Source organism: Chaetodon trifascialis, chromosome 22, assembly GCF_039877785.1.
Source record: "Chaetodon trifascialis isolate fChaTrf1 chromosome 22, fChaTrf1.hap1, whole genome shotgun sequence".
NCBI classification, from domain to species: Eukaryota; Metazoa; Chordata; class Actinopteri; order Chaetodontiformes; family Chaetodontidae; genus Chaetodon; species Chaetodon trifascialis.
The window spans coordinates 21,078,526-21,103,907 of record NC_092077.1 but is presented as its reverse complement, the minus strand read 5'-3'; the positions used below and the strand labels follow the sequence as shown (position 1 = coordinate 21,103,907).

The 25,382-nt window shown below is 45.3% G+C and overlaps 1 protein-coding gene across 1 annotated transcript; it reads right to left on the bottom strand.

The window, feature by feature from the left end:
- Window positions 1-8,002: 8,002 nt before the first annotated feature.
- Window positions 8,003-24,786, bottom strand: LOC139350791 (calcium-activated potassium channel subunit beta-4-like). The gene is made up of 4 exons (XM_070992393.1): window positions 24,602-24,786; window positions 19,966-20,136; window positions 10,584-10,711; window positions 8,003-8,479 (listed from the first exon to the last, which is right to left on the bottom strand). The coding sequence occupies exons 1-4, from the start codon at window positions 24,764-24,766 to the stop codon at window positions 8,158-8,160; spliced, it is 786 nt and encodes a 261-aa protein (XP_070848494.1). The 5' UTR covers window positions 24,767-24,786; the 3' UTR covers window positions 8,003-8,157.
- Window positions 24,787-25,382: the final 596 nt, after the last annotated feature.

Sequence of the window (25,382 nt, the reverse complement as noted above, 5' to 3'; positions counted from 1 at the left end):
CTTTACAGAGCAGACGTCACTGTACAGAGCCGACGTCACTTTACAGAGCAGACGTCACTTTACAGAGCCGACGTCACTTTACAGAGCCGACATCACTTTACAGAGCAGACGTCACTTTAAAGAGCCGACGTCACTTTACAGAGCCGACGTCACTTTACAGAGGAGACGTCACTTTAGAGCCAACGTCACTTTACAGAGCAGACGTCACTTTACAGAGCCGACGTCACTTTACAGAGCAGACGTCACTTGAGAGCCGACGTCACTTTAAAGAGCCGACGTCACTTTACAGAGCCGACGTCACTTTACAGAGGAGACGTCACTTTACAGAGCAGACGTCACTTTACAGAGCAGACGTCACTTTAGAGCCGACGTCAATTTAAAGAGCCGACGTCACTTTACAGAGCCGACGTCACTTTACAGAGCAGACGTCACTTTAGAGCCGACATAATTTTAACAAAGCCTACAATACATCATTTCAAAAATAAAACAACTGTCCAGATGAACATTCAAAATAAAACAGGAACAACTTATCAGGAATAATTAAAAATACAAGTCACACGTGACCAAGTTGGACAATAGATCTAAAAATATCAGGACCAAGTCAAAGTATATGTATGTAAAAGTATGTAAAAGTATATAAAAGTCATTAAAGTAGGCTCCACCTTTACCAACTGCACCATTAGTGATATTTACACATTTATTCGTCATAATTATTATCCAATTATGTATTATTCTGGATTAGCCATTCTGAAAGAAAGTTTGCTATGTGAGGTATTGTTATTTTTAAGTAAAACAAAGTACTTTTTTCCACTTATATCAAAATGTATTAGTTGCTTTAAATTTTGTTTCAATTTAAATCTGCAAGGTAACCAGTAACTGAATGTAGTGGAGTAAAAAGTCAAATATTTTACTTTAAAATAGACTGGAAGTACAGAGTAGCACAAAATGGAAATACTCAAATATAAGTACTTCAAAATTGTACTTGAGTAAATGTACATAGTAACTTTCGGTCACTGCTGACAGTCAACATTGAAGCGGTGCGAAAACAGAAATTGAAGCCGCGAGGACATTCATCAGCTTTACTAGCTCTGAACTTAATTAAACTGTCCTAACGAGCAAATACACAAAACTTTATGTCTGTGTCAACAGCAAAGATACGTCTCTGCGAAACATCAGCATGTCTTCTAACAAATTAATCAAATCAAAGACGTGTTTGTGGAGTTAACAGAGTACATGAAAGCACGGCGCTAATATGATGATAGACAATACTGTGCTGTGGTTTCTGACCTTCATCCGTTTAATGACCTTGTTTCGGTGATATTTAGGAGCAGACTGTGGTGAATATGACATACAGTACATAAAACAAAGAAATTCTAGCCTTTCCAAATATAGAAGTTACTCTCCATTATTCCACCTGATAAATTATAAGAGATCCAGTTATTTTAACAGTTGAAATGTCTTAAAAACAAACGGAAATCAAGTTTTTGGGGACGACCACTTTTTTGGCGCCACACTGGTTCTCATATATTAGCTACAAGTACTTCCTGTTTCATGGAGAAACGTCTAAATCCACCGCCACGATCAACGAAAACTCCATCTTTTAACAGTTTGTCACCTGAAAGACCTTCGCATCGCATCGACCGAACCTGAAGTCGATCTGATTCATTATCACGGAGGAGTTCATTCAAGTCAAAACGCCGGTAAATCTGCGCCGACGTTACACTGTAGATTCAAAATGGCTGACTTCCTGGTGTAGTTCAGGTTGCCTTCACGTGCCCCAATCAATTTTATACGCAAGGTTAAGCGTTGAAATTTTTATAGGAGATACTGCTGCAGCATTCTGGCACATTGACACACATAAAATCTTCCATTTTTAATCACTTCTGATGTGTGAGCAAAGTTTTCAGAAACGGGATTCAGCGGGCGTTGATCTGCGTTAATGTACGAACGTCACAGCGTCCTCACACGTCGGTGCTCCGATGTGACCTAATGATGCAGTTTATGCTACAGACAGAAATAAGGTGTGTGTGTTTGTTTTACTCACCATTCCTATCTTTGGGGAAAGTTGTTGATATCGTCGTCGCATAACTTCCCACGGCGCTCATTGTCGAAGTCCATATCCTCCATAGAAGCGATAGCTAAGCTAACATCCGACAACCAAGCAGCTGATAGCATTAGCACTGCTGGACGGCTAAGGCTGTTAACTTAAACAAAACCGCTTTTTTCAATGACTGTCGGCTTTCTGACTGCTGTTTGGTGTAAAGTGGATCGTTCATGGCCTCACAGCAGTGACAGGACATCTTCAGCTGGTCTCCTCCTCCGCAGCTCGACAGGTTCACTTCACGGCTGCAATACTCCGTCTGACCACACACCAACCGACGTCCAGCACACAGTACTAATGAGGGGGGCGCTGTTTCACCACTTAGATATAACTCCGTGAGAAGTGAAATACAACAATAAAATATTATTATGTGACTTTGTTTCATTACAAGAATAGAATAGAGACAATTTGTGTCATCCCTAAAACAATCATGTGATGATCATATGATACCTTGTTTTCCTCTGTGTAAATGACACGCATTCACAATGATGTAACTGAAAATACATAAATGCGTATTTAAATGAATGTGAAGTGGATTCATTTGTGCTCAGACAGAAGAAGAAAAGGCTGCAGTGAGACTCACGATGAAGATAAAATGTTTTTATTTAAAGCTCTCTATCAGGCACTATAGTTCTCATTATTACTGATAAACAGGGCGAAGCAGCTACCTGGGTCACATGGTACACAGCTGAGGTTCAGAGGAGATGAAGGACGCCACAGTGCAGAGTACAAAGAAAAGAGGAGAAGGAGCCTCCCGCTCACTAACAACCACAATAATAACAATAATGACATTTACACATTAAATGAAAGACTTTTTCCTCCACACGAGCCATCAGATACTGAATTTGGATTAACTTTAAAATAAACCAGAAAATCAATTAAATACTAAAATCACACCTGTGAGAATAGAAGTAAACATTTTCTGTTTTTGTGGTGAAGAAGCAAAATACAGCGTTTCGTTGCTACTGCAGTTCACAGCTTAGCATATGGCTTCAGATAGAAAATCTAACATTATCAGTGTCAGACAGAAAGACAACAACAGCTTGTTAAGTCTCATAAAAACACACAAAAATGCTACGGTGACGCTACATTTTCTTTGGAGAGTTGGGATGATTCGGGGGAAAATGACAACAACATGGCTTTTACTCAGTTTACACGACTGAAACACACTGAAACCTCGTCTACGCTCTAAATATCAGTGATGTTCAAAACAGCATCTGACAGCAGATCAACACATGTGAGTCCTAAAAGTTTCACGATTTTGTCTCGTCAAAGTTTTCAGAAATGATGCTTCTCTGGAACAGGTTTGAATTTTAGCACAACGAATGAAAGAAAGTGCCAAGAGAGAAGGAGAAGTTAAAAAGAAATGGAAGAAATAGGAGAACGGGGAGAAGGAAAGGAGGGAAATGAAAGAATTAGAGAGAGAAAGAGAAGGTATGAAGAGGAGGGAGCAAGTGAAGATGAGAGGAGAGAAGGGAAGGAAAGGAAAGGTGGAGGATGCAGTAAACAAGGCTACATCATGAAGCTACAACAGTTTTCCTGCTCTGCCTCTTTACATTCACTCTCTACAGTCTTTGAACTCATCATCAGGACCCGCCTGTGTTTTCCTGATGTCTCTGAACGTCACACGGCTTTCTTTGGACACTGGTGTTTGGAGAACCTTCAGACGCCTGCTTTTTATCCTAATGAGGGCATGACTACGGAGGCCCTCAAGGGACATAAGCAAACTGCTTTTTCCAAGCTTCTGGTGCATCAGGGGTCTCGACATCTGTCATTTTTTTCCAGCTCTGTGTGTAAAACAAGGTCATTTATTTGTGTGTTTAGCCAAAAAATCTGTTAGAAAACGAGCGTAAACTGAGACCAGTTAAACCTGAAACACCGTTTCTGCACGTTACGCCTCAGGGAGGATAAAAACAAGAGTTTGTTTTCAGTGAAAGTTTGCTACTGACAGGCTGAACTCTGCTCAGGTCAAAGGGTGGACAGAGAAGACGTGTGCGACGGAAACATTTACCACAATCCTGAGGAGGAACACATGTACGTACACCAACAGTCGGGCCACAGAGGACGGACGCAGCCGCACACTGAAGTCCGCCTCCTTCACTTTTCATTGGCAGCGACATCACTCGGCCTTGTGGCTGTTGCTAAGCAACATGTAGGTCATTTTTAGACCGTCATGATGGCGCGACGCTTGGTGATCGAAGCTCGCCTCTCACGCAGGGTGAATCATGTTTGGTGATAGCAGATCAGTTGTTAACTGACTGCGCGGCACAAAAGTTATTTAGACGTTAGAAGTCAATAAATCTGCTTTTACGCAACGCTGCTACCCCTCTTTCAAAATTAAAGAGAAGAAGAAGAAGAAGAAGAAGAAGAAGAAGAAGAAGAAGAAGAAGAAGAAGAAGAAGATCACACAGGGAACGGCCAAACTTGGGCCAGACCTCTCACACTCATCTCTTAAAATTCCATCTGACGCTGATATGCCGTCACGCCGACGACCAGCTGCTGTGTGACCAGCGTTTAGCTCCCGTAACAATACGACCCGATCTGATCGAGTAATGACAGGAAGTGGAAACGTGAACCCAGACGAGGAAACAGTCCTGCAGACGTTGGTCTTTGTACTGACTTTGGGAAGTTTGGATTTGGTAACACTCAGCTGGATTTTCTTTTTTTGACTCTTCTTTTAGCATCCTGACATAAAACAACAGTTTCTTTTCTGAAAAAGCAGACGATCCAATGAGCGCTGCCCGGGGACACGATTAGCCAATCAGTGCTGTAGGCGGGACTAACGTGCTGGAACCAGACAGGAGGAATAACAGCAGTGATGATCGCTGTGGGCTTGAAAACAGTTCTGACTCAGCAAACATCTGTCTTATCTGTGCCATCATGTTCCAGGTCTGCAGTCCAGACCTGGGCCTCCTGAACCACTCAGGGTCCCCCTTCCTCAGCACGGGGTCCAGGCCTGAGGCTGCCTCGTTTCCACTCCGCCTGACTGACTTATATCTGATATCATGTGTCATAAGTCATATTTCAGAGTCATGAATGAATCCAGACCGTCTTTGCCAACAGACCCACCCCCTTCTGATGTGAGGGAGCAAACAGCCAATCAGAGCGAACGCGCCCCAGCGGCACAACAGACTGAACAGATTGTTGATGAAGGACAGAAAACCAAACATGGCGGCCTGTTAGTTTAACCCTGGAGTTCACCGGTGGAAACTAAACCGTCACAGACATTAGCAGTCGAGCACTGATGACAGATCGAACAGCTCTTCAACAACAACACGGTTCCTCGACTTTCAGCTGCACATCCCACACGGACAGACGTGAAATAAAAAGAACCAGAATTATTATTGCTTCTCTACAGTCAGTCGACGTAAACACGTCAGAGCAGCTTGAGAGCAGAGGACCACAGCAGAGCTGGACGTCAGCCGGATCAGCAGCTCAGAGCTCAGAGCTCAGAGCTCAGACCGGTTTACACATTTCATCTCTGTCCATCACGAGACACATCGGACTGCAGGCCCTCCTGTGGACAGATCAGTCAGAGGCTGGACTGATCAGGGATCAGATTGATCGATATGTGTAGAAACAGCTGGAGATGTTTTCACATGTTGATTCAATGAGACACAGAACAAACTTTAGCTGCACAGAGGAGACAGACAGGCAGACAGACAGACAGGCAGACAGACAGACAGACAGACAGACAGGCAGGCAGGCAGGCAGGCAGGCAGGCAGGCAGGCAGGCAGGCAGGCAGGCAGACAGACAGACAGACAGACAGACAGGCAGGCAGGCAGGCAGGCAGGCAGGCAGGCAGGCAGGCAGGCAGGCAGGCAGGCAGGCAGACAGGCAGACAGACAGACAGACAGACAGACAGGAAGACTCTGAACAGATTGCTTTTAGTCATTTTCCAGCCGGGCTGAAACGACACAAAGCAAACTGTGCTCGTCTCTCAGCGTCTGCACATATTCATGTCAGAAGCGCTCTTCCTCTTTTTGTCTTCACTTTTAACGACGGGGCCATCTTCTTCGAATAAAACTTTAATGGAATTGTCCGCGGGGTCGTGTGATTCGTGCTTACGTTGAGCATGAAAGTCGAATAAAGGACGAATAAAATGTGTTTAATACGACTGGATTAACAAGAACACACAGCGTCGACATCAAACCCAAATGAGAGACTTCACAGCCGCTAAAGCTGAAGGATTGTCTTCATGCTCGGTTTAAGGAGCCGTGGAGCCGCAGGTTTATCCACATCCAAAGATTTAAAAAGACAAATAACCTTTATGGGTCGGATACGGAAGGTGAGGGCGGCCATGTTTGTAATCATTTAGTGAAATGCTCTCAAAATGACACACACGCTCCAAAGCAAACCACAAGAACTTTTTAGGAACTTTTGCCACTTGTCGCCATAGGAGGGCATTGACATAGTGGCTGTTTGGTGAATGTTTGAATATTTGCGTCAGTCCTGGTTTTCTGACGCGTCTGACAGCTCTGAGCCTCAGCATCAGAGCCTGCCGTTTGTTCCTGCTTTCTGCAAACACCTTCAAGGTTCAAAGAGCTCTCACATCGAGAGCCAGGAGGCGGTTTGGAGCCCCTGAAGCACCAGGAGCCGCTAATGGGCCCTCTGATGAGTCTACAGCGTATTTGAATACATGAATAAATGATGAAGTCAGTTCAATTATTCAAATTCACCTCCAATCACACTGATTTTAAAATGTTTCCCCTGTTGACGGTTTATTTTCCACGTGATGAAAAGAGGAAAGAGAGTCCGTGTAAGATCAGATCAGCTGATTGGAAGTATTTTGTACGTCTGCCTGCTTCACTGAACAGGATGTCTGTCCACCAGCTGAGCGTCCTTGGCTGCTTCAGACAGGGACGTGATGGACGTGACGGAGTGTCCTGCTGGACGACCTCTGCTGGGCTGCTGGTGAAAGTAACTGAATACATTTACTCAAGTACTGTACCATACTTAGGTACAAATCTGATGTACTTCAATTGAGTATTTCCAATCTATTATACTTCAAACTTCTACTCCACTACACCTTATTCCACTGCATTCATCTGATGGCTGTTATTTCCAGATTAGGATTTTACTCAAAAGAACAAATGATGATCTTGAACATCCCATCTTAAACTGTGACTCTCAAACCGTCTGTAATCAGTTCAGATATTCCCGCCTAAACGTCTCACATGGTTCATTTCAATAACTGTTCAAATGATCAAATATTGTACAAAAAGTTCAACAAATGAATACAAATCTGACGACCGCTCAGATTGATCTGCTGACCTTTTGGCCTAAACTAGCAAAGAATACATGAAGTATTTGAAAGTAGCTCCAGCAGTAAAATGCTGTTTGAACATCGATGCTTCACTTTGATCATTTTGCAGAGAATATTTCTGTACTTTTACTTAAATGGGATTTTTTGAATGCAGGAGTTTTACCTGTAATCAAGTTTTTTTGGTATTGGTACTTTTACTTGAGTAAAGTACTGAGTACTTCTTCCACCGCTGATTCAGTGGCTGGACACAGCAGAGGGACGGCTGGTGGACGACAAACATGAAGTCTGCAGTTTTCTGGATGCTGTCTGACTCGTTAAACTCACACCAGGTTCAAGCTGCTGCAGACGCTCAGCGATGGTGAACATGTGATGTAAACGTAGAATCCGTCACTGAGGCCGAGAGGCTGGCTAACCTGACGGGAGGTCGACTTTGGCTCTAGTCTTTAACACTTATGCTACTGGGACTCAAAGGGAGACTCGATGAGGAGGAGAGCTGCAGGTCAGACGGCAGCTGGCGTCCCCGTCGCTCGCTCGCTCGCCGTCGCTCGCTCGCTCGCCGTCGTCGTCGTTATGAGAACTCTTCGTAACGACAGAAATTGTCCTGATTCAAATCAGAAGGTTCAGCCTCCAACAGTCAATCAAAGGAGAGCGGCTGATGTTTCTGCTGAACTCTGGAGGCAACAGGTGGATTTCCCATCATCCTCTGCTCACGGCCGCTCCTGGTTTTAACATCAGACGCCTGCTGGCGGTTCGTTCTCGCAGGACTCACGATGTGAACACAGTTTCATCTTAATGTTCTCGATCGCGCCGTCGCACCGGCACTGCAAACAGCGGTAGGGTCCTTGTGGGTGACGACAGCTCGGGGTCAGAGTTCGTGGAGAGGGGGTCTTCGGCCTTGTTGCCGCGGTGATCAGAGGAGGCAGACAGGTCTTGGCACACCTCGTAGGAGCATTTCCTCTTCTGGAGAGCCTCGGCTCGAACGGCCAGCGAGCGCGCGCACACCGTCAGCAGCACGATGAGCGTGCCCAGGAGGAGTGACACCATTGGCCAGAGGACGCAGTGCAGCAGGACGCTGGTGTCATGGGAGCGGCGCCACAACACGTCGTCTGGTCTGAAATCACAAGAAGGAGAAGAAGAAGAATGAACAAGCAGCAGAGGCAGAATCCACAGACTGAAAAACATGGACGCCGTTTCTGAAGATCCACCACGAAGCTCAGTGACTCCAGCCGTCGCCCTCTTGGCGGCGTCTGACATCACCAAACTCCTGGCTAATCCGCACCTTCAAACTGGAGTCAATTCCTTCTTTGTCTTCACATACGCGGCCAATAAAGCCGATGGGGGCAGAAATCTGACGCCACGTTAGCATGGCTCAGAAGCATGACGCTAACACAGAGGCTAAGCTAGCTGCAATCCAACATCAGTTAACTTGGCATGAAGCTAACATGATATCGTTACACCCCTGAAAAGGGATGAGACAATCACGAGTGATAAGTACGTTTTTTCCTCAGTAAGTCTTTTACTGGAATGAGTTCACATAAACACAACTTCCAAACAAAACATCTACAGGTAAGCAGACAGGTAGCCAGCACACACCTTATTAGAACGTCAATAATATTGACAGCATTTACCTGAAATTCTTGTCACTCTTGTCCCTAGTCTCACAACTGATCAAAATGACACTAAAGGGCATTAAGTATCAATGCGCTCGACAGGATGACACGACAAAATACTTCAGCAAAACTTTGGTTTAACCTTCTCAAACATCACAGTAACAACCTCTGAGCACTTTTAAAATGCTAAAAGTCAGTGTTCAAGACACGTTTACACTGCTGACAACCCACAACATGCCTGAAAAGGGATGAGTCATAAGTCCAGTTTTTCCTCAGTAAGTCTTTTACTGGAATGAGGAATATACCGCGAATTTCCCAATCGATCTCAGAGTAACAGATCAAGACCACGGTGTAGATAACAGATCACTCCTAGCTGAATTTCTCAATAAAACTAAAGCAAACAATTTAAAACTACTATGCTTTTAGCTTTTTATCAATTTTTCTTTAACCATGTAACAGGTTTGAACTGTTTTTAACGACTTTTATGGTTTCTAATCACTCTTTGTGACTCTTGCTTTTAACTGGATTTATACCTTTATCCTCACTATAGATTTTAACATTTTCAAAGAACATGAATTGCAATATTTACAAGATATGGATATGTGATATTTTTAACTTGTCACAATATCAGTGGAGTTAATCTGCTGCTGGTGCAGTGATCCGATAAGAGGCTGCAGAGACAGAATTTGCTGGACTGAACTGCCGGTGATGCAGCTTTAGCTAAGAGGACGGGGGACCAGCAGCCTGGACGCCGTCCTGTGTCCAGTGAACAGTTGAGACAGAGCAGGTAAGGCCCCACACACCAGGAGACGAAGTGTGTTTCCTCGTCTTAACAAACCTTTTGAGCGTTCCAGTTCTTTTTCTCTAAAGCACAAAGGAGCAGCTCGTCTCCCACCGGACCCTCGTTCATGAAGCCGAGCTTCCTCATTCTGATTCTTCTGGTGCAGAGATAAAAATAAAACCAGCCAAGGTCACAGGTAAGCACCGTCTATGAATAACAGGAGGACTGAGCTGACACACTGAAGGAGATCTCTGCTTTCTCTGCCTCATCACTTTAAAAAGGCTTTGCTTCCTCACGGGCGACACAATAAATCAAACCTAAAAAAGAAAAGGATCCTCTCTTTATCTCTGATCATCTACAACCACCGAGTGTCCCTCCAGGTTCCAGCGTGAGAGGATTTTGTGCATTGATCAGTTCCTTGTTTTATTTCCACATCAGTGTTAGTTCAGGGTCTGGTGCTCAATGCTAAAAGAAGATGCTCAAGCAAAGTACAAGTACCTCCAATTATAGTTAAGAACAGGACTTGAGTAACTGCTGCCTCAGATTCAGACTGGAAACATGATGAGTGTGAACCAAGAGTCACTTCTGAGAGGTCAAAGGTCACAGGCGGCAAATTGAGGAGTGGGAAAGGTTCTGTTAAAAATATCCCCACGAGGCAACAATGATCTGTCGCCGAGGCGAATTTCACAGCATCACACTTCCTGTTTCCAATTTATCTGAATCACACCTGGAAATAGACTCCACCGCGTGTGTGTGTGTGTGTGTGTGTGTGTGTGTGTGTGTGTGTGTGTGTGTGTGTGTGTGTGTGTGTGTGTGTGTCTCACCTCCTCTGCTGGTTGAAGAAGCAGGTGAAGGACTGGCTGCTGACCTCTTTGGTGAAATAGTCTTCCCACCACAAGACGCTGTCTTTGTTCTTCTGGTTGTCTCTCTCACACGGAGGGACGAACGAACACTGAGGGCCAGAAAACACGATCAATATCAGTCCTCAATAAGACCAGATGAGCCTTCATCGATCCCCAGAGGAGAATTCAAGAGTCGCAGCAGCACGAAAAAAAGAAAGTACAGGTACACAGAGAAAAGTGAAGAGGAAATCATAAAAGCAGTCACAGGGGGCACTTTACTGCAGTACTTCAAGTACATTTTCCTCATTATACTGACACATTTTCACTGAAGTACACTTCAATGCGGGCTGCACGGTGGCGCAGCAGGTAGTGTGCGTGCCTCACAGCAAGAAGGTCGCAGGTTCGATTCCCGGGTCGGGCCTTTCTGTGTGAAGTTTGCATGTTCTTCCCCTGCATGCGTGGCTTCTCTCCAGCTTCCTCCCACAGACCAGAAACATGCTCATTAGGTTGATTGGTGACTCTAAATTGCCCCTAGGTGTGAGTGTGAGTGTGAAAGGTGTGTGTATGTGCCCGGCGATCGGCTGGCGACCGGCCCAGGGTGTACCCCGCCTCTCGCCCGTTGACAGCCGAGATGGACTTTTACCTGTGACAGAGTATTTTTACAGTGCACTACTAGTACTTTTACTGTTGCATAAGAACTTGTCACGGAGCTGATTTTAAAATTTCAACTCGTTCATTTGTCTCTGATTGGACGGTCGTGGCGTCTGCTGCTCTGACAGTGCCGGTCACCCAGCAGGGGGCGCTGCAATAAGGTCAAAACAAGGTGACAAGTTTAATACTGACTGGCTCAGAGGGGGTCTGCATCATCCTCCTCTTCATCAGGTTCGTTTCAGTTTCACCATCCAAACATAATCACACACACACACACACACACACACACACACACACACACACACACACACACACACCGTCACAAAGCAGGAGGTTGATTGGTGCTGGCGGGTTACCATGGATCAAAGGGTTGCTATGGCGATGATGTGATTGGTATGGGGGGGCAATGAACAATACGACTTGAAAAACACACAAAACACCTCACAAATATCTTCAATCAGGAAAAAGTACTTCAAGTATTATAGTCCTCAGTCCTCAGTGCAGTAAAGCGTCCCCTGTGTCTCTCGTCCTCTGGTCTCTTTATTAGATTTGGAAACGTTGTGGAAACAGAGAGAAATGTGGTGACGATGAGCCCAAAGTGACGCCTTCACATGTTTGTTTGGTCCACAGCTCCTCAGGATGACACACACACTCAGATCACTGAGATGATTGAGAGGAAAAGCAGCCAATCAGACGTGAGAAGATCAAACTTCAATGAGTCCACAGCAGAGATCACTGAAACCAAAGCATCAGATTTTTTGTGTTTCATGTGTAAAGATCTGTTGGAGGAGAAGACTGAAGAAGGTACAAGTACCTCACATCTGTGTGTAGTTACAGTACTTGTACTTGTAAGAATAAAGCTGTAATACATGTATTTTGTGTTTGAGGTGCTTGAACTCGTCCGTGTGACGTCTTTTGTCTCTGTCTGTCTGTCTCATCCAGCTCAGTGAAGGTAGAGAGACCATCGCTCGCTCTCTCTCTCTCTCTCTCTCTCTCTCTCTCTCTCTCTCTCCCCCATTCATCCTCAACACCATTCATCAAGCAGCCAATCAAACACGCCTCGCTCGATGACGTCACAAGTGGGTCGTCCTCCCGGATGACTGCGGTTGCCATGCCAACAGGTGGAGGTTACAGTTCGGTGTGTTTCAGGCCCTGATAAGTGGCCTGAATGGGATCAATGGAGTGTGTGTGTGGACGTGAGGCAGCGGCGAACACACACTCGTTTAAAGCTGCTCCGAGGTGCTGATGGGGCGTCGGGTCAGGGTCAGGGTCAGGGTCAGGGTCAGGGTCAGGGTCAGGGTCAGGGTCAGGGTCAGGGTCTGCTGTCACACCTGAGTCCACCTGAGCTTCCTGCTGGTCTCCAGATGGCTCTTCATGTATCCATGGCTGTCGTTATTGTTTCATTTTGGTGATGCATACTGTTGTTTTATCAGGTATTGATAAAGCATTGATCCGAATCAGGAGGCGTCTCTCCTGCTGACATGACGCACAAACTGAGACTGAGACAAAACTCGGACTCATCATGTCCGTCCTGAACATCTCCAGTCCAAACTTGTCTTTCCGAGCTTCTCTCTGACGAGCCGCTGCCCTACATGACGAAGACGACAGAGATGTGACAACACACCAACAATTAACTGTGACTGAAGGAGCATCAATCAGCTCCTGAAAGCAGCTCCTGATTGGAGGGAAACGAGGAAGCGAGCGTGTCCTGATGAAGCTCAGAAGCAGCAAAGAGCCTGAAGTGATGTTCATATAGAACGAATCCCTCTGAGGGGAAAAGAACGCTGACGGGTTACGATTTCGACGAGCCTGATTCCAGAAAATTTAACAATCAAACAGGAAGTGATCAGCTGATCTGACCCTCTCTGACACAAACTGACCTGAAAACAGCTCAAAGTCCAAATATTTCATGTTCTTCCTCATCAGCTTCATTGATTTCTGTAAATATCTGCTTATTGTGAATGTGATGCAGCGACACGTCTCACAGGCTGAAAGATGTGGAACGCTCCAGAAACACCTGTTTGGATTGTTCCACAGGTAAACAGGCTGATTGGAACAGGTGAGAGGATCATGATTGGCTATGAAAGAGGCTTCCTGGAAAGGCTCAGTCGCTCATAGAGGACAGAGCGAGGTCACCACTTTGTGAACCGATGAAGGACGAAGGAGATGAACACATAAACTCAGAGACACTTCAGAGACCTGCAGTATATATACACACGATATATACACACAGTACATTAAAGTGCAGTATTCTGATAATCAGGATGTTTCTGACCTGCAGCTGTCATCGTGTCTCACTTTGCTAAACACATGAACATGAGGCCACGTCCACCTGTCTGTCCACCTGTCTGTCCACCTGTCTGTCTGCCTCTCAGCCTCTGCAGGTCAGGTGTGTGTGTGTGTGTGTGTGTGTGTTGAGCAGGTGTGTGTGTCCTGAGAAAAGAAATCATCATGTTTGCTGCATCATTTCGGAACAACCTCCAAACTAAAACTGAAAGTTTCGCTGCCTTTCAAAATGACCCAAATGAGACTTCAAGTTCAGCAGTGCTGGAGGAAGTACTCATGTTTTACTTCAGACAAAGTAACAATACCACAGTACAGAAATGCTCTGCTAGAGGTAAAAGTACTGCATCTGAAATCTTACTTAGCACAAAAGGATTGGCTTTGAAGTACAGCTGAAGTACATGTTACGCAGAGCGACCGAGGTACAACACTCCAGATTCAGAGGCAGGCTGATCAGAAAGCAGCTTTAAGCAGAGCCCCTTCCTCCGGCTGCAGTGAGGAAGACCACCGCAGAAACCCGAGGAAGCAAAATGTCACTGCTGGTTCTTTCAGGCAGCTTCACTGCAGCGAGGTGGCTGAAGCAGGAGGAGACAGAGGCTCCTGGCTGGGCAGGGAGGCAGCGACGCCCCCCTGACGTCCTGGAGCTCCAGAAGCTCTGCCTCATTACACTTAATTAATTTAAGTTAGCAGCACACACACACACACACACACACACACACACACACACACATTACTGTCGTCATTCCTCTGTGATTAAATTATTCTGTTTCCTGAAGAAACAAAGCTTTCGTGAACGTGGCGACCTTTCAGCTGATCTGCTGCACTGCATTTTGCCTCTAATGAGGTCAAACGAATATCGAGGACAGCTTGAGGACAGCTTGAGGACAGTTTGAGGACAGTTTGAGGACAGCTTGAGGACAGTTTGAGGACAGCTTGAGGACAGTTTGCCGCTTGCCTCCTTAAACGATGACTTTGGGCTCACGGTTGGTTGTTAATGTTAAAATGGAGTGAAGGTTGGAGGTGAAGCCTGTGCGTTTACATCCATGACATAATTAAGTCATAAACGAGGAAATGACTTGGCTGTAATTGGCCGCCTGCCTTCATCTCCTCATCCTGGTCCTCATCCTTCACGTCTCCGGTCGGCAGCAGATCAGCGGATTACAGCCGAAGACGCAGGATTCGGAGCCGACCTGCGCTTTAAACGACAGGAAGTGGAAGGAATGTGCTTGAAGGCGGGATTAATGAGACTGCAGCCGCTGATACGCTCATTGACTTTCACTTATTCTGTTTGTTGTGTTTGATTTCCCGCTGAAACGTCTTTCTCGTGTCTTTTTCCTGTAAGAATGTCAAATATTCCCTGAATAATAAATACAGAAAGACACAATGACACAAAGACACAAAGACACGACACAAAGACACAATGACACAATGACACAAAGACACAAAGACACAAAGACACAATGACACAAAGACACAAATACAGAAAGACACAATGACACAATGACACAAAGACACAAAGACACGATGACACAAAGACACAATGACACAAAGACACAATGACACAAAGACACAAATACAGAAAGACACAAAGACACAAAGACACGACACAAAGACACAATGACACAAAGACACAAATACAGAAAGACACAAAGACACAAAGACACGACACAAAGACACAATGACACAAAGACACAAATACAGAAAGACACAATGACACAAAGACACAAAGACACAAAGACACAAATACAGAAAGACACAAAGACACAAAGACACGACACAAAGACACAATGACACAAAGACACAAATACAGAAAGACACAATGACACAAAGACACAAAGACACAATGACACAAAGACAGAAAGACTCAACAACAGAAAGACACAAAGACACGACGACACAAAGACAGACAGACACAAAGACAGAAAGACTCAACGACACAAAGACACGACAACACAAAGACACGACGACACAAAGACACGACGACACAAAGACAGAAAGACACAAAGACAGAAAGACTCAACGACATAAAGACACGACGACACAAAGACACGACGACACAAAGACACGACGACACGACAACAGAAAGACACGACAACAGAAAGACACAATGACACAAAGACACAAACAATCAAATGTGCTGTTCTTAAAAATAACACACCGAACGGTTTTCTGCTGCAGCACAAGCAGCCGACATCAAAACACACAGAGTAATCCACATCATTCAAATGGTATCTGTGTGTGTGTGTGCGCGTTGAGATACTTCCAAAGCCAAAGCAGCTTTAGTTTGTTGTAAAGACTTCAGCACTTATGAAATATATAATGTGATGGCACACACACACACACACACACACACACACACACACACACACACACACCACAGGGTGCAGCCATTAGGTGCGGGCAGAAAAGCACTCTGGGAAAATAAAGCGAGAGCCGACCTGTGTGTGCATGCACTGCTGAAGTAAAACACACACATGTGCACGCGCACACAAGCACAAGCACAAACACACACACACAAGCACACACACACACACACACACACACACACACACACGCGTGCGCATGCACACACACACACACAATTCAATCCATTTCTAGTTTAATGGAGTCTGGCACGTCGAGCTAGGCTGGCTACATTAGTATTAGTGTGTGTGTGTGTGTGTGTGTGTGTGTGTGTGTGTGTGTGTGTGTGTGTGTAGCACTGAGTTATGTGTACGTCTGACAGAAAGCCAGAGGAGCATTATGAGCTCAGAGCAATAGAGTCCAAACTGGCTCACAGAGGACAATCAAACTTTGGTTTTCCTGCACGATGATATTCAACGTTTCACTTAATATCCAAAAACAAACACAAACAAACAAACAAACAAACAAACTAACTAACTAACTAACAAAAACAATGCTTCTTCATAACTACAGAAATGTGTGAAGATGGGGCGGCAGCAGCTACCTGAGCCTCAGGTGATCCCGCTCAGTCGGTTGGTGCGTTACACAGGCGGCCTCGTTGCGTAGTGAACCCTGGTGGAGCTTAAGGGTGTTCATGTTAACCACATTTACTAAAAGCACTTTTAGCAAATTTCCTTCTTTTTGGCCGAGATGAAAAGATTTTTGATGGATAAGAACAGTTTGTGACGAACACTGCGCTCTCATTTATCATCACATTTCTGTAAAAAGGCTTTGATGCTCCGTCAGCGCTGTGCTGGCTGTGAACCGTGAAGCTACACCAGGCTTCACCCTCCAGCTGCTGATTACACCTCTGACTTCTTCTGACCAAAACTGATGAGATGATGGACAAAACCACCAAAGTACCACACACACACACACACACACACACACACACACACACACACACACACACACACACACACACACACACACTTAGCGGTTTGGTGAAATCTCAGCTCGTCTCTTTATGTCCGAGCTGGCGGACACACACATTGTAAGTGCTGCAGGTCAGAGGTGAAACAAGCAGCTGGATGGAAAAACCCTGACGGAGCGTTAAAACAGTTTCCATGAATGAGATTAAAACGCTTTCTGTGACGTCACTGATGAGTTTATAGCAAACTGATTTTTAGGAATTGGAAAGATTTCAGGTTCTTATAACAGCAGCTAAAAAATCTGGGCATTAATTAATTATGGACATTAATTTCTATATTTTTGTAAAAAATCTTTTCTTTTTAAAAATGTAATTACATTATATTATTTACTGATTAATTTAAATGTTTTTATCATTCTAAATGCTTTAAAACTACAGTCGGCGTGTTGGTCAAAGCTGAGCTCTGATGGACGTTTAGGATCAAACTTTGACTGTTTGATGAGTGTTGGTTCGTCGTCAGGCCTCCGCCGTTCACTTTATTAACTACTGTTGGCACTGATGGACAAAACTACCAAAATAAGAGCGTGGACGACGCTTTAGCAGCAGCTCTCGTCTGCTGCTCGTCTTAATGTCATGTCAGTCATCTGGTCCACAGGCGGCTCCATTAACTCGCCCCCCCCCACAGACACAACACCAATTAACTCAGCTGTCTGTCTGTCTGTCTGTCTGTCTGTCTGTCTGTCTGTCTGTCAGCTTTCTGCAGGCAGGACGGACGGACAGACACACACACACACACACACACACACACAGAGCTGCAATTAACTCTGTCTGTCTGTCTGTCTCATTAGAAGGTAAAAGGTCACAGAGCTGATGAAGAGGACGAGTCTGACCTGAAGGCGTCCTGACAAGAAACTTGTTCTCTTATAATTTCATCCGTTTAATGGCGTCTGAAGAAGAACACAGTATAAAGATCTAAATATACTAAAAGTACCTTGAGTAAAAGTACTGCAGAATGACTCTTTTCAGAGTAATACCTGTGCTGGATTAATGTGCGTTAACGTGTTAAATGTCTTCATAATCTGTATTTCGGGTTCTTGAATCAGACTTTGACAGGTCTGAGTGGTCCAGTGCAAGATTACTCATGCAAGTACAAGTACCTCAAATTGTACTACAGTGCAGTGCTTGAATTTAGTGTCATGGTTTGGTGGGATAAATCTGAGCTTTGAGAGAAGGATGAAGCATTTAAACTGCACTAATTAACGGTAATACTGACACTGTGAGTACTGACTGTGTATTTGTACATATCTACAGGAGACGTCTGAGGACGAGGAGCGGACACACAGCTGAGATCCAGCGGACACTCGGCATCGTCTCTCTGCCAACACGTTAATGACGTTTTCACCGTTCAAATTCAGAGGATGGAGGAGGCGGAGCGTCACGGGTCGTGTGTGTGAAGTGTGACTCCCCTCCATCCATCCCTCCATCCCTCCCTCCCTCCCTCCACTCATCCATCCATCCATCCCTCCCTCCCTCCCCCCTTCCCTCTCTCCCTCCACTCTTCCATCCCCCCCCCCCCCCCATCAGTCATATGAAAGGTCACAGAGTACGACAGTGTGACATCCATCCCGATATTCTGCGTCTCTGGGACATTAAAGGATTTCTGAATGAAGCGTGACTCGTCTCTCTCTCTGTCTCTACATATCATCTCCATTGCGGTCACCATGGCGACTGAGCGGCATCGATGACGCGCCGTCTCTCCCCTCTATATTTACTCTGTTGCTGTAGCGACAGCACAGACGGGCACTGAAGAGGAGGAAGATTAGAGGAGGAAGATGTCCCACAGACCGCTGGTTTCTCCTCCTCTCAGTCTCTCTGGTGATGGGTGTCCCCTTCACTGCATGGCCAAAAGTATGTGGACGCCTGAACACAACATCCTCATGTGACAAATAAACACGTCTGCGCTCTTCATCCACCTCACAGCTGCAGACTCGAGATCATTAGAGCGTTCAGACGTTAAAAACAGCAAAAACAGTGAAATCCAATCCACTGAGTCCAGCCTGAGCGACAGATCCTCGAGTCTGAACGCTCGTCAGACGCTAGAACTCTGAATGAGTTTAGAAAACTCAGAGAGGATTTTATCACTCTGGAACGTCGTCACAGCTGCAGACATTTTACTGTCCATCATGGCGGTTGTGAGGTAAACAGCAGAAACATGGCGTCCACGTCTCTGCAAACACGCTGAGGATGAGCGCCTGCATGTGTTTGATCAGTGCAGCTCCATGCTGGATCAGGCTGCATGATGGGAAAAGTTGGGTTTTACTCTTCTGCTGGATGAACATGTCGTCTTTAAACCCTGACAGAAATATAAGTGAAGAGTCTGCAGCAGTTTCTCTTCACGCTGAAATGAGCAGGAGAAACAGACAAAAAGAACACGAAAACATGACGCCGTCCACATACTTTTGGCCACAGCTGTGGTTTGGCATGAGCTTCAATGATCACACACAGCGTCAGCTGTGATGTGTTTACTGTCAGCTGTTTGTTAATGGTGCTTCTTCCGCACGCTGAGTCTTAATGGAGCCTCACTGCTTCACTTTCACTCCATCTATTTCTGTCCAGCTCCTCATTTCAGCAGCTGCGATACGGCAACCAATGAGACCCAAACTCTCCTGACGCTCGGACGAAAAAAGCAGGAAGAAGACGCTCATGAGATCGCCGCCACGCTTCCATTTTTATCTTTGCGTGTTTCAGCATTGAGCCGTTTAACCTCTCATTCACCTGATTTCACATTTTGATGCATCATGCTGAAAAATGATCCTCAAGGACAAGAACTCAACCAGTTCGCCCAGTTCAATACCAGTGGATATAGCTAATATTGGCCATATCAGCTAGCTTAGCTAACATTTGTTGAAGGTGTAGAACAACAAAAACATCTGCAATTTTTACAAAAGTCCACCAAGATGCTGGTTTATACAAAACTTTATCTTCTTCTGCTGGCCGTAACCATCAGTGACAGTGTGTGAAACCGATAGCTATGTTAGCATCTGTGGCCTTAAAGCTGCTGCTATCACCTGTAGGTTTGACGCTCCACAGAGGAATAACTAACAGGTGTCTCGTTACCTTTGGGTTGAGGACCAGCTGTTGCTCATCAAAGTGCAGCAGAGCCACAGAGTTCGACTCCGAGTTGTTGACGAAGATCTGCAGGCAGGGATACAAAGACGTCCCCTTACAGTCTGTACCGCAGGTAAACACGCACTCGAACATCTCCTCCGGACGCAACACCGACACCACCTGGAGGAACGAAACGACAGCGTTTACAACACTGACCCTTAAAAAGCACGTCAGCAGTTTCGTGCGTGTTTGTACAGTTCAGTCGAGCTGAACACGGAGCTGCCGAGGAGCTTTCATTGGTTAACTCTGATAGTTTGTGGGATTACAGGTGTAGTATTTCTGTCCTGGATGCTATCAGACTTTAAGCTAATGCTAATGGTTCCATCCTGCTCTAACTTAGATTCGGGGCCAAATTACCTGAAATAGCTTCACACTTGCAGACATGTCAGTTAGTACTCACCCTATAAACATTTCCTAAAGATAAAAGTGAATCAATACTGTTTGAAAATGCAAACAAGTACATGAGCTAAGCTAAGCTAAGAAAAGCTAAGCTAAGCTAAGTAGCAAAACAAAGTCGAACAATCAATCTGATCTTATTCTTGTCCTGATAACATTTGTACTAACTAGCTCTACACTGAAATAAAAGAACGATGATGTTTATGTTCATGTCTTCTTTGTCGACTTTTACCTCAAACCTGTTAGCTTTAGCCTCATTCTGCTAGCATAGCATCATATAATGTATGTAACCATCAAGTGCATATTTAAACATGTTCATACCATTTCCAGTTTTAAAAGAAGTAAACTTAAAACATTAGCTAGCCATAGATAGCCTTTTCACTCAACTCATGGAGCGTGAACACGTATCGTTAGCTTAATTAGCTAGCTAGCTAACATCTACTGTTAAAACACTGACAGTCAATTCAATTCAATTCAATTCAATTCAATTTTATTTGTATAGCGCCAAATCACAACAGAAGTTGTCTCAGGACACTTTCCATACAGAGCTGCTACAGACCGAGCTCTTTATCTACAGAGAACTAACAATGAGCAAGCACTTGGCGACAAAGGCGAGGAAAAACTTCCATAACCCCAGTCGCTGGTCAGAGATGAGAAGCTGCTTCAATGGAGGAGTCGACGCTTCAGTGAGGCCTGATGTGAATTTTGATGGTTAATCTGAGACGTTATCTTTGTAAACTAAACTGTTTCTGTGAAAGCTTGGTGGATTAGCAGCAGTGACTAAGCTAAGCTAAGTGAGTTTACTGGAAAAATGAATTCACATATGGCTGTTTAAACTGTGTGTGGACACAGAATAAATCCAGATAATGACCTGAGTGATTAAGAGGTTTAAATGTAAATCAAGATCGATGCCTGAATTTCTTCTCTGCTCATTAACGCACTGAAGCGACAGCTGCAGGCAGGAATAGAAATATCAATAAATGGTAAATACACAATCAGTCACACAGATTTGATAACAGTCAGACCTTTTTTCATCACTGAAGAGGTCAGAAACTGCAATAACGTCCAAATATCGTGATTTATGTGGCATTAAGCTGTGGATTAGTGGCTGGCAGAGTGGACGGACGCACACGAGTTTGGATTGTGTGATTTAAAGATGAAAAACAAAAAGCTTCCTCTCTGTAATGCACCAACATTATTTCAGGCCAGTGCAATAAGCTAACAGCCGAATAAATCAGACTGGTATGAATTCATCATCCACAGTGAACAGCCAGGAGTGCAGGCTGCAGCAGGCTGTAATTCATGCCATGAAAACTCCCAAAGCTTCAAAACGCTGTGCAAACACTTCCAACGATCCTCAGAGGAAAGTGATGCAGCGCGGAGGCACCGAGCGACCTGAAGCCGGACAAACCCGCCTCGTATCGACCGAGATTCAAATAAATGAGCCGAGCTCCGGCTGAGACGTCGTTTCAAACTGGATTTTTAGATCACTGACTGGTTTGGTTGTTTTCCAGCTGTTCAAACAGCCATCAATGAGCTTCACCACAAACCCACTCTGACCTCAACAAACATGGGATTCTCTGATTTGACGGCCTCCCAAAGCCGAAGACGAACCTGGCGTGTCGGTGAAGCTGCACTTTCACGTTCATCAGATGTTGAAACAACCTGGTGGTCACATTATGAAAGCAGGAAGGTCGCTTTCCACTGCAGCAGCTTATCGGAGCTGATGGACGAGAATCAGCTGATGAATCACGGGATAAAAGTGAAACCTGCTGGTGGAACTAGACGTAAACTCAGGGATCAGACGCTGGCTTCTGGTTCCATAGAGAAGCTCAGGAAGCGTCTGCGCGCTGCTCTTCATCAGAGAGCGTTCAGACATTTACCAAACACCAGCTCGTCTGCATCCTGGAAGTCTTCGCTCTTGTAAAACAGGAAGCTCGTCCTTTTGTGAAGGTTTGTTTTGGAGTGTGGAACGGGCTCAGTGTTTTCAGAGGGCAGGAATGGAGGCGAAGAACGTGCCGCACTAGAAACGTTACCTGGACAAGTGTCACAAAGGTGAGATTTATGTTTCATCAGAAGAGTTTTCAAACTGTTTTCTTCTGTTTTGTAGGACAAAAATCTTCGAGGATGAAGCCTCGTTGGTTTGGTCTTTTTAAGTCTGGTTAACATCCATCCATCCCTCCATTTTCTGTCTCTTATCCGGGGCCAGATGGGTATCAGGTGGGTGATCCACAGGTCAGTCCGCATATTTGCAGGCCAGGTGAGATATATAATCTCTCCTCTGTGATCTGGGTCTAAAACCTCCAAAGGAGGGCGTCCAGGAGGATCAGCTGCTTCCCTGGGAACCATCTGACTCCCACACAGTGGATGAGACTGAGTTATTTAGCTTCATCCAACAGGGACCACGAGCGTCTGTCACGGCTGTCCATCTGATCAGAGCGTCAGGCAACACGAAACAGACTCTGAGATGAGTTTAAAACTTCAGGAAATCAGCTTTTAGCTCAGTAATCTCCAATCACTTTGGGCCGTGAAGTCACACAGACAGAAAATGAATTTAGAGAGCGTGGACAACGAAGCCACAGATGAAACGAACCCGCCAGCGTAAAGACAGCTGCATTTGAAACAGGAAGTGGCATGATGACACTGTGCTGACATCACACAGAGTGTCTGCTCACCGGCCAATAAACACCATCACCATATCACATCACCGTCACCATCATCGTCACCTTCACCACACACTACGGAGAGATTAGCTCACTTCAGCTGCGACAGGCCGGCTCTGTTTCTCACAGGTGTGTTTAACTACCTGCATTTCGTTTCACACCTGTGGAAACACGAGTGACGCTCTGCTGACGTTAACCACCGCAGATCGTTAAGCACTGACGTGATCTGATGCTGTGACTGCAGCAGACACCGCAGCAGAGGAGGCCGTGTGACCTCCCTCTGTGATCCATGACATGACAAGAAAAACCTGTCGAGAGCCTGAGCGGACTCGAGGCGTCGGCCCGGACCGAAGTGTTTCCAGCTGTTTGCATCCCTCCAGCCTAAAACCGGCGGAGCGTCGAGGGGTGAGCGTGGAGACGCCACAGTGTGACGGATGATTGACGGCTCGGTGTGCCTGATCCTGTCAGATCAGATGAGTCTCATCATCGTCCCCGTCCATCAGAGCCGCTGATCTGTGCGAGACTTTGTCCTCATTTATGACTTCACTCTTTGCAAGGAAAGAGATTAGAACACATGAACTCAACCTGAGTCACATGCTGCTGATTCTGACATCATATGTCATCAGTAACAACGATCAAGTACCAACACATCAACACATCACCGGTGTCTGCAGTCTTTAAATGCTCTGTGCGTGTGTGTGTGTGTGTGTGTGTGTGTGTGTGTGTGTGTATTTATATACTCACACAAGAGCAAATACTTCAATCACCTCAAATAAATCAACCGCTTTTAGGAACAACTGATTTGCAGATCAATGACACGATGAGATCATAACAACATGATCTGTGAGACGTCTCTGAATGTCTCCTTCAGGCAAATATTAATATATATATACAAATATATTCACTTCACTGCCATAAAAACGCTGAGAAACGCAGCTGGAAACAGTCCCTGAACATTTGACCCATTGATTATCGATGATTATCTGATAATAACTGATCAGTTCTGCCGGCTCTGCCAAGAATCACAATGAACTAATCAGCAGTACTATTACTACTCACTACTTCAAAGTTTTACAGCACACTAGTCTTAATATTGATACTAACAAAATACCTGTAATACTCAATATGGCCATAACAACTGGTACTAGTACTACTAAAAGCTTAAAAATACTGACAATAACCCCCCATGACACTACACTGACAGTACTAATACTGCTGCTCTTAGTGACAACAGTACTGATACTCAAGTCAATACTTCTTCTGTCTGAATGATAATACTTCATCTACTACCAATAATTACTGATTTTTGTACCACACTGTAAGAAGTTGCAGCCAGTGACTCCAGAAAAAACAATAAAAGTGGACTAAAGCTGACTCCACCAACCCTCACACTACTACACACACTACTACTACTAATACTACTACGAACACTACTACTACTAATAATAATAATACTACATGAACCACAGCCGACGCCGGCGGAGCAGCTCCGGCGGCGGCTGCTCGGAGCTGGTGGCCGGGCTCACCGTGCAGTTGGCCGGCTTGCTCTGGAGGCTCTGCAGGGTCGGGCTGAGCCAGCAGAAGCCGAGGATGAAGAGGCTGAGGATCCCGCAGGCGATCAGGAACAGACCCAGCCGGATGCTCTTGTCCTCGGCCTCGGAGTACTCGTACGATACCCGCATCTTCGCCATGGCAGCCCCGCGGAGACCTCCGCCGGCATGGAGAGGAGGACCGGAGAAAGAGGAGGAGAGAGAGAGAGAGGCGGAGGAGGAGGAGGAAGAGGGGGAGGAAGAGGAGGCGACGCTGTTTGCTGCTGCTGAGTTTAAACAGCGGGTGCTTTCTGTCTCTGAATGTGTTTCATCAGTTTCATTTATCCTCCTCCTCCTCCTCCTCCTCTCCGCTCCATAGTCTGCTGCCTCCTCCTCCTCCTCTTCCTCCTCCCCCTTTCACTTTCTATCGTTGGTCTAATTTTAATGTGTCTCCAGTGGTGGACGAAGTATTCAGGTCTTTACACTTTGAAGCCAAAGTGGTAATACCACCGTGTACAAATATTCTGTTACAAAGTACCTAACAAGTACTCAACTTAAATTTGAGGTACTTGTATTTTGAGTATTTCCATTTACTGCTACTTTAAACTTCTACTCCACATCTCAGAGGGAAATACTGTACTTTTCACTTCACTACAGTTTTTTCACTGCGAAGTAAAACTACTAAAACACAAAGAAGCTGAGGCTGCAGGTCACTGAGTACTTTTACTCATTAAACAAAGTACTGGAGAAATGTCAAATCTGACCTGATGGTGGCGCC

Bases quoted from the DNA above. Each gene is read 5' to 3' on its own strand.
- LOC139350791 (XM_070992393.1), bottom strand. From the start codon at position 24,766: ATGGCGAAGATGCGGGTATCGTACGAGTACTCCGAGGCCGAGGACAAG. The intron at 10,712-19,965 runs GTAACGAGACAC...TCTGGCCCTCAG, and splicing joins AGCTGGTCCTCAACCCAAAG to TGTTCGTTCGTCCCTCCGTG. The intron at 8,480-10,583 runs GTGAGACACACA...TTGTGATTTCAG, and splicing joins TTCTTCAACCAGCAGAGGAG to ACCAGACGACGTGTTGTGGC.